The 10,000-nt window shown below is 42.8% G+C and overlaps 1 protein-coding gene across 9 annotated transcripts in view; it reads right to left on the bottom strand.

Annotated features, from left to right (window-relative positions):
- LOC123511295 (irregular chiasm C-roughest protein-like) overlaps positions 1-10,000 on the bottom strand; it is a 350,053-nt gene that overhangs the window by 21,159 nt on the left and 318,894 nt on the right. For all 9 annotated transcript variants that reach the window (XM_045267054.1, XM_045267052.1, XM_045267055.1 and 6 more), the window contains one exon: positions 2,216-2,323. In XM_045267054.1, the coding sequence (XP_045122989.1) occupies positions 2,216-2,323 (108 nt within the window). The remainder of the gene's footprint in view (positions 1-2,215; positions 2,324-10,000) is intronic.

Below are 10,000 nucleotides of genomic sequence, written 5' to 3'. Positions count from 1 at the left end.
AAGAGGATTAAGAGGAAGACGAAGAACAGGAACAAAGGCAAAGTAGCTAAATATTCAAGAGAGGAGAAGGTGGAGGAGGAAGAGGAAGAGTAGGCGTAGTTAGGAAGGAAAAAAGAGGAAGACCAAGGGAAAATTTATTATTATTTCCTTGTTGATGTGGAAGTGAAAGGATGGAGCTGGAAGGAAAGAAGGAAGGGGAGGAGGAAGGGAGGAAATCTGCCCCCAAATGCTTATAGGATTTTCTCCCTCATTTCTCTCTCTCTCTCTCTCTCTCTCTCTCTCTCTCTCTCTCTCTCTCTCTCTCTCTCTCTCTCTCAAAAAGAAAAAAAATACGATTAATACTGTGTTGTAGCATTAATGTCGTGCTTCCCGAAATAAAATAATCTTTCTTTCTTTTCCGTTGCTCTCAGCGCCGCACAAAACTCTGTATCGTAATGCGTTGTGTTGTGTTTATACTTGGAAAGTTTTTGTTTGCCGCTAAAAAGTGAAGGCCATTTAGTGTAACCTCTCATGTGTTGCAGTGACGAGCAGAGGAACAATGGACGACGGCAGTAAAAGGAAAAGCGATGAGGATAATTACGTTGATGATGGTAATGACGGTAATAATAACAGTGAATTTATATAAAAGAGTAACTTCCCTTGTTAGGCATATGCAAAGTGTCACGTGAAATTTTATATATACTGAAGTAATTCTCGTGTGGATGATAGTGATAATATTAATAATAGTGGTTCCTAGGAGAGGAGTTGCCCAGCTGTAGTACTTGCCTATTTTTACTGGCCTGTTTTAAAAGCGTGCTGGATACACAGGTATATATTTCAAGCCTCCCTGCGGTAATGTTGTTCATGATGATACGGTGACACTAACACTGATAATAATAATCCTATAAGCTAATGTATTTTCCTACACTCCATTCTCTTTCCTCTCCAGTACCTCCGCACCTTCCTGTTCCTCTTCCTCCACTTCGTTGTTGCCCTCCTCCTCCTCCTCCTCCTCCTCCTCCTCCTCCTGAATTAGTGATTTGGGAAATGGGGGAAGTGGAGGGAGAAGGAAAGTTCAGGTTAGGATGGAACACAGAGGCAGAGGAGGAGGAGGAAATGGAGGAACTATAGAAGTGGTAGGTGGGAGGTCTATGTGTGTGGGGAGGGATCGTAGGAAGGCAGGAAAGGCGGAAGGAAGACGGGGAAGGAAGGAGCAAGGAATAGTTGAAACTAGATAGATAGATAGATAGATAGATAGAGAGAGAGAGAGAGAGAGAGAGAGAGAGAGAGAGAGAGAGAGAGAGAGAGGGAATCTCGAAGAGAGATGAGTGTTACAATTGACTAGCACGTCTCTCTCTCTCTCTCTCTCTCTCTCTCTCTCTCTCTCTCTCTCTCTCTCACACACTTTGTTACGGTATTAAAATAAAATAATAATGAACAGCTAGAAATTTATGTGTGTGTGTGTGTGTGTGTGTGTGTGTGTGTGTGTGTGTGTGTGTGTGTGTGTGTGTGGGTGAGTGTGTGTGTGGGTGTGTTGGCGTGGATGCGCTTCCTCCGATATATAAATAGCACGCCATAACCTAATTTCTTCCTCCTTCCTCACATTCCCTCTTCCATTTTGCTTCTTCTTCTTCTTCCTTTTCTTTTCTTCTTCTTCTTCTTCTTCTTCTTCTTCTTCTTCTTCTTCTTCTTCTTCTTCATCTTCTTGTTTCCTGTTATGTTGAATGTTTACGGCAAGAGGCGATTATTTTATAAGTTACCATAGTCACCCTTATTTCCTTTTCCTATAACTCCATTGTCCACTGTAAATCTCCTCCTCCTCCTCCTCCTCCTCCTCCTCCTCCTCCTCCTCCTCCTCCTCCTCTTAGTCGTTCACCTCATCCTCGTTTTCTTCCTCCCACTTCAGTATTCTTCTCTTGTGACTCGTTCTTTCCACCTACTACATTCTCCTCCTCCTCTTCCTCCTCTTCCTCCTCTTCTTCCTCCTCTTCCTGCTCCTCCTGTTCATCTACATCTATTTTTCTCCATCACGCTCTCTCCATCCTCATCCTCCTCATCTTCATCTCTTCCTACCTTTTTTCTCATTCTTTTCTTCCTCATTTTCCTTCTGCCTCTCAGCTACTTATCGCCTCTTTTTCCCTACTGTACTCTGCTTTCGTTCTTTCTCCTCCTCCTCCTCCTCCTCCTCCTCCTCCTCCTCCTCCTCCTCCTCCTCCTCTTCCTCCTCGGTTCTCACCTTTGATGTTGGAGTGCCTCTTGTTACACAGGATCAGAGACGCGACCACCGCTGCCACCACCACCACTGCCACCACTCCGCCCACCAGCAGCACTACAGGCACCGTCTCTGGGGGAACAGAAAGCGGGGATAACACAGGGACACACTACACGGGCGGCGGCAGATAAGATAGGGTGGGAACACACGAAGACAGGCTGTAAGGGGATTAGGATGTGTTCACTCACTTGGGTCGACAGTGTTAGGCCAGGAAGCAGTGAGGATATATTATTGCTGGCTTTGAGGGAACACTAGGGTAGCAAAAATGACCTGTGTGTGTTTGTGTAAAGGCTTGAATGTGACTTAGGTGTGACGTATAGTAGTTGGGAAATTGTGTATGTGTGAGAGTCTCTATGCTTTGAAATATATGAGCTTGTGATGCATGGCTGAAAAAAAAAATTATTAAAGATACTATATATAAATGATTGTTAGCTGTGATTGTTTTCCATTAGTTGTGATTGTTTTTTTAGCTTTAACAGTGAGAGAAATTCAATGATTTATATATTCAGAACTAATGATTTAGAAAGCACTGGAAAATTGTTTTGTCTTTGAGACGGACACACATCAAATCCTGACCCATGCACAAACCATGCATATTAGAATGAAGAACGGATAAAAAGAAAGCGTGCACTGAATACAAGCATTAAAAAAACAAAAATAACATATAAATGAGGAAGAAAAAATGAAAAAAAAAATTGTTACAGTAAAGCCATTGACGACAGCACACCACTCTCCCTTACTATTGTTTTATATGGAACAAAAGCCACACCTCTCAGCTTCGCTGCCTCGCTTCCTCACACCTTTCCTCATCACCCGGTGAAAGAAAAGAAAAAAAAGACACCAGCACTTCAACACGTTCTTCCCACTCAACCTTTCCTTGACGTAGGTCAGGACGGTTTCATTATAGATGCTTCACATCATTTACCAGTTTCTACAGAAAAAAAATGGTTGTTTTCGAGGTTTGGACGGACACACACACACACACACACACACACACACACACACACACACACACACACACACACACACACACACACACACACACACACACACACACACACACACACACACACACACACACACACATGCGCTTTACAGAATTTAAAGCCACATATTGCATGGCCATTATCACCCCGCTACTTAACAATCACCATCAACACTAGATCATTATCATCAACCACCACCCTCATCACCACCATCACCACCAACACCACCACCACAACAACAATAACAACAAAAGCAACACTACAACTACAGCAACACTACGTACAACAACAGTAAGACTGGAAAACAACCTACCACCACCATCACCAACACCAACACCACCTACGCCGCCGCTGCAAAAACATATACACGGAAACACAGCCGAGGAGAGAGAGTGTTTCCATGTAAGAGGTAGATGGTGGAGCTCAGTGGCGGCGGCGAGGATAGCGCGAGATAGCCTGTGTGAGGGAAAGGACGAGGGGGCCCGCTAATTGGGAGCTGAAAAGGGCATTTAGAGCAGCGGCCCGGCGGTGGTAGCTCGCAGCTCGCCTCGCCGCCACCAGCATACCTCACCACCGCCGTCTCCCGCACCGCCGCGCCTGTGTAATGGTGGCAGCGAAGATCGAGAGTACGAAAAACGCGAGGGCATTTGAATACAGAATATTGGGGGAGGGGGTGAGTGGTTGTGGTGGTAGTAGTAGTAGTAGTAGTAGTAGTAGTAGTAGTAGTAGTAGTAGTAGTAGTAGTAGTAGTAGTAGTAGTAGTAGTAGTAGCAATAGTGATAGTGATGCTGGTTGTGTGGTTCTCTCTCTCTCTCTCTCTCTCTCTCTCTCTCTCTCTCTCTCTCTCTCTCTCTCTCTCTCTCTCTCTCCCTGGTGTGAGCGTGACAGTGTTTCATGGCGTGGTAGGAAGAAGGAGACTTACTGAATGTATTTGATAATAACTTTCACTTTTTCTGCCCACTTAGCCTCACGCTGCGGCGGCAAGAACACTAACGCCCACTGAATGCTTAAGCGGTCACCACGCATACTTCTTTCTTGTCTTGTCTTTTTAACTTTAAATCCTATTGTACTTTTTTCTTCTGATTGTAACTGCATCTTACAAGGAACGTGACTTTATATCTGCACTCGAATAAATTGTAGTAAAAGAACCTGAAAACTTCATCTTTTTTTTCCTTTTTACTTATTTTTTTTTTCTTCATCTCGGCACATTATCCGGCAGTATAATACAAGGGGAAATATGTACGCTAATGTTGCCTCAGTACGCGGAAGCGGAAACAAGGATTTCATATGCACGTAAAACTAATTTGAAAAACAAATGTAAAACTATTCTCAGTATATAACTGCCACAGAAGAGGACCTTGCTATTGTTTTTATAATAGCATAGTAGTAGTAGTAGTAATGGTAGTAGTAGTGGTAGTAGTAGTCATAGTAGTAGCAGTAGTAGTAGTAGTAATAGTAGTAGTAGTAGTAACAGCAGTAACAGTAGCAGTGGTAGTTGTAGTAATAGTAGTAATAATAGTAGTAATAGCAGTAGTAGTAGTAGTAGTAGTAGTAGTAGTAGTAGTAGTAGTAGTAGTAGTAGTAGAAGTAGTAGTAGTAGTAGTAGTAGTAGTAGTAGTAGTAGTAGTAGTAGTAGTAGCAGTACTAATATTAGTGGTAGTAGTGGTAGCAGTAGTAGTAGTAGTAGTAGTAGTAGTAGTAGTAGTTGTTGTTGTTGTTGTTGTTGTTGTTGTTGTTGTTGTTGTTGTTGTTGTTTTATACTGGTACTGATGGCGACAATGACAGTAATATTCATACCATAGAGCAAAGCTGAGAGAGAGAGAGAGAGACATTAAATAAAGACGTGTGCATCAGTCTGTAGGCAGCACGTGATGTTAATTGCTATGTGTGTGTGTGTGTGTGTGTGTGTGTGTGTGTGTGTGTGTGTGTGTGTGTGTGTGTGTGTGTGTGTGTGTGTGTGTGTGTGTGTGTGTGTGTGTGTGTGTGTGTGTGTGTGTGTGTGTGTGTGTGTGTGTGTGTGTGTGTGTGTGTGTTTTCAGTAAATATCACTGCCTATTTTGTTGGACTAGTGACGTTGTTTTGTGATTTAATTATTATTTTGAGGAGTTGCAGGATACAGGCATTCTCTCTCTCTCTCTCTCTCTCTCTCTCTCTCTCTCTCTCTCTCTCTCTCTCTCTCTCTCTCTCTCTCTCTCTCTCTCTCTCTCTCTCTCTCTCTCTCTCTCTCTCTCTCTCTCTCTCTCTCTCTCTCTCTCTCTCTCTCTCTCTCTCTCTCTCTCTCTCTCTCTCTCTCTCTCTCTCTCTCTCTCTGGGCTTTATATATTATGAATCAACGTTATGCTCAAAATTATTCCTCTGGGCTTCATTACTTTTACAACCTCCATGAATTTCAGCCTTTGTGCATTTACCTGGCGTCTAATTGTGAGCCGCCTTCTGCTGTTATTTCCATGAAGTCACACGCCGCAGTATTTCATCGCCTCCACGCTGAATTCGCTTTCACTCTTCTTCGTTCCTCTCTGTAATAACGTCTGACTAATAACTTCTTTCTTTTGTATTTTTCCATCTTTTTCTCTCTCATTACAGGCTTCGTGTTATCCGTCAGTCTTCTGTCAGTATTTGAGGCTGAGGATCCATTTTACTACTTGTACCCTCAGAAGTGGCCTAATTGCACGGCTCCTACTCTACAGTCCTCCAAGAACTCATGCATTTTTTTCCTCTTTATTTCAGGCTGCAGTCATATCCTCCTGCTGTCGCCTGTAAAAGACCTGGACTGCAGCGATCTCAGCCTTTTTCAATCACTCGATACAAAGAACTGACTTGCTCGGTATTAGAAAGAAACGCTATGGACTAATGTAATGCAAAGAGACATTACCAGTAAATCACCAAACTAGCAGTGTAACCTTCAGTGGTGTACTGCTCACGTTTGTAAACTAATGGATCCCTCATTGCTTCCATTCCTGCTTCGTTAATTTTTTTGTGTGTGTTTTTGCATAATGATTGTGTTATAGTGCGATCGTGGAATGACGCTTAGTGAGTGATCTTGAAGAGAGAAAAGCTTACGATCCAGCTACCAGTAACTCCACACCAGCGTAAGGTAAGCACCAGTCACCCTGTTTATTTTTCTAGCACGATGCTCTACTTATCTATATTTCTTCAGGTGCTGTTTACTGATTTGTGGTATGAGGAAGTTGATATATTTATCTCTCATTTTTCCTGCTTGGCTGATAATAGTGCAGCCATTCCGTTATCTCTCAAGTTGTGCTCCACATTTTTTCTACTAGCTGTACGCGTATGTTATTGACAAGTGACGAAAGAAACTGATGCCATTCATTCTTTATTTTATGGGTAACGTGATAGTTTAAAAGAGAGATTGGATTTCTCAAGCGAGTCGGAGCGAGTAAGTTTGATGGAAGGAAGGCAAGGGAGAGTGATGGCTGGAGTCTCGTTTCCTTTAGTCTATCTGCTTGACATTTGATCCGCGGCAGTCGAGTCATGGTGAGAGTTATTTTCATTCTGTGTTGTTGATGGCATTGTTATGGTAACGGGGAGTGGTGGTGAAGGAAGCGATGGTTTTGCTTGTCGCTAGTTTTCGTGTTGGCGTTGATGTGTTGGTAATAGTGTTCAGTAGGATATGGTTGATGTTTAGACTGGGTGTACAAATACCCCTGTTATTTGGATGTCAAGTTGAACCAGTGAACCTTCATTATTATCGTTGTGTTGTTCTGAGTCTCGGATATGATATGCATAATTTCAAGAAAGACGAGTATGGTGCGAGTCTCTATATCAACGTTTTCCCAACCTTTTCCAACCATACCACCCCATGTCGTCTTATCTAAGCAGTCCAGCACCCATAATTAATATTTTGTTATTAGAAGGATAAAAGAAAGTGAAGTGTGTGTGCATCACTTCTCAGCACCCCCCTATAATTGATTTCAGCACTCCCAGGGGATGCTAGCACTCTAGATTGGGAAACGCTGCTCTATACGGTATAATACAGACCGGGTACAGGGTATTATGCTGGAAAAGAGTTGCGTTGTAATTGAAAGCCAAAAGTAGTGGGTGAAAATTTAACACACACACACACACACACGGTAGCTCAGTGGTTAGAGCGCTGGCTTCACAAGCCAGAGGACCAGGGTTCGACTCTCCGGCCGGGTGGAGATATTTGGGTGTGTCTTCTTTCACGTGTAGTCCCTGTTCACCTAGCAGTGAGTAGGTACGGGATGTAAATCGAGGAGTTGTGACCTTGTTGTCCCGGTGTGTGGTGTGTGCCTGGTCTCAGGCCTATCCGAAGATCGGAAATAATGAGCTCTGAGCTGTCTCGACTGCAGCAGATCAAACAGTGAAAGTGAAACACACACACACACACACACATACACACACATGATAGCTTTAGCTCTGGAAATTAACTTCAAATTCAAGATCTCTCTCTCTCTCTCTCTCTCTCTCTCTCTCTCTCTCTCTCTCTCTCTCTCTCTCTCCAACAAAGCGGATCGCGGGACACACTGAGGGGCACTTGCACGACTTGATATTGGTATCTGATTCCCCTACGAAGCCCTGAAGGAGACCCTGATCGATCTGGGAGTGGGGCGAAGAAACTCCTTACACATCGCAATTTGAACAAGCTTTCATATATATATATATATATATATATATATATATATATATATATATATATAGAGAGAGAGAGAGAGAGAGAGAGAGAGAGAGAGAGAGAGAGAGAGAGAGAGAGAGAGAAGGGTACATTCCGCACAAAATAGCAAAATTGTATGTGTTTCTTGGGACGAAAATAAGAAAAAGAAAGGAAGGAAGGAAAGATAAAGAAAAAAATATGAACTCCGACGGTCACACAGACACGAGATTGGTGGTTTGGATGGAAATTATAGGAGGAGGAGGAGGAGGAGGAGGAGGAGGAGAAGAATTAGGGGGAGGAGGAATGAGAATGGAAAGGGATGTTATGTAGGAACTAGGGAATAGGGGAAGATGTTAATGGTGATCTGACAAGGTGATTCTATCTTTGAAGAAGGAAATGTTTTAGGAAACGAGGCGGAAAGACATTGCTGGGAAAGAAGAAATAAAACTAATCTTCTCTCATTATCATCGTTATTTTCTGTTGATTTACTGATCCATAAACCTTTAAAGAAGTGTGTGTGTGTGTGTGTGTGTGTGTGTGTGTGTGTGTGTGTGTGTGTGTGGTGATCGTGATAGTGATGACATACCGCCTTTTCTTTTCTTCTTTTCCATATAAAGGCAAATCACAAACAATTCCTCCAATTTCAAAAAACTAAAAATCAAACTATTAATGACAAATTACAAAAAATACACACCATCACCGTATTTTTCTGTCCATTCCTTACTTTTCCCATTCCTTTCGTCCTTTCTTTTTCCCAACCTCCACTCCTTTCCTCCTCCCTCCGTCCCTCCGTCCCTCCCCTTGCCATTACCGTGGGGAGGCAAGACAATGGAATATCAAGGGAGGCTAAACGTGGAGGCCCAAAATGTGAACCTCGTCGCATAAATCCCGCCAGTTTACATGAAAAAATAAACTCGAGCCCTCCTTCCTTTCCTTCTGTCCTTTCTTCTTTTCTACCCACTGCTCCTGCCTCTATTTTTCCACCATCCAGAGAGAGAGAGAGAGAGAGAGAGAGAGAAACATTCCTAGCTCTCAATTGGGCAGGTGAATAGTCCCAGGTGTGTTGTGGTGACGCCAAGAAAATACAGGTGACGGTGCCTAGCAGTGAGGGGAAGTGAGGGAAGAGGAGAGGGAGACCATAGGGAGGAGTTCCTAGAAATGGGAAAGGTGTAAGGGCAAAACGAGCACAGGTGAAGGGAAAAAGGGAGAGGCAACTGGGAGGGAAGGAGAAGGTTATGGCGGAAAAGGTTCAGGAAATGTAAAGTTGACACGGTTTGGGGGTGACAGGAGGGTGGTGATGGTGGTGTTATGGGGAAGGGGTGCCTGGTGAGAGGGGAGGGAAGTGTGAAAGTTTGTTAGAGGAAAGGGAGGGAGGGAAGGAAATTGGAAAATATTAGTGGGAGTAATGGGTCTGCGAGTATTGATGTGTGTGTGTGTGTGTGTGTGTGTGTGTGTGTGTGTGTGTGTAGAGAGAGAGAGAGAGAGAGAGAGAGAGAGAGAGAGAGAGAGAGAGAGAGAGAGAGAGAGAGAGAGAGAGAGAGAGAGAGAGAAAGAAAAGCAATCTGAGTCCCAATTTCTAAATGAACTAAGAACGATAAATTAATTAAGCTAATGCATCACCATATAAATAAGGGAACAAATAATAGCTGTGTGCGTGATGCAATCATAGAGAGAGAGAGAGAGAGAGAGAGAGAGAGAGAGAGAGAGAGAGAGAGAGAGAGATACATATAGAAAAGCAGACTGATACATAATGTGTTTGTATATACAAGTATACTTATTGCATACATGTACGCATGTAACGTAGATACTTTTACGAGATTATTAAACTTTATTGATAACACTCATTGCTCTGCAGTTTATTAAGGAAAGAAGGAGTTGAAGAGTAATATTACAGGAAGCAGTGAGAGTATTGTTATCATGAATATTGTTTTCTTATATTTTCATTTCATTAATTTTATCCTTATTTATTTCATTTCGTACATTTTGAAAATAAAGAACACAACAGATTTTCACCAAACATGTTATTTTAGTGACATATATAGAAGGAACGCACTGGGTAGAGAATGTGGCTCCTTAGTCAACGTAATGCAAGTGTTGGTCAGTGCGTTGCGTGAAGTACTGCTGCCTGCC

The sequence above is a fragment of the Portunus trituberculatus genome, chromosome 31, assembly GCF_017591435.1.
Source record: "Portunus trituberculatus isolate SZX2019 chromosome 31, ASM1759143v1, whole genome shotgun sequence".
Classification (NCBI taxonomy): Eukaryota; Metazoa; Arthropoda; class Malacostraca; order Decapoda; family Portunidae; genus Portunus; species Portunus trituberculatus.
This window is presented reverse-complemented; position numbering and strand designations above follow the sequence as displayed.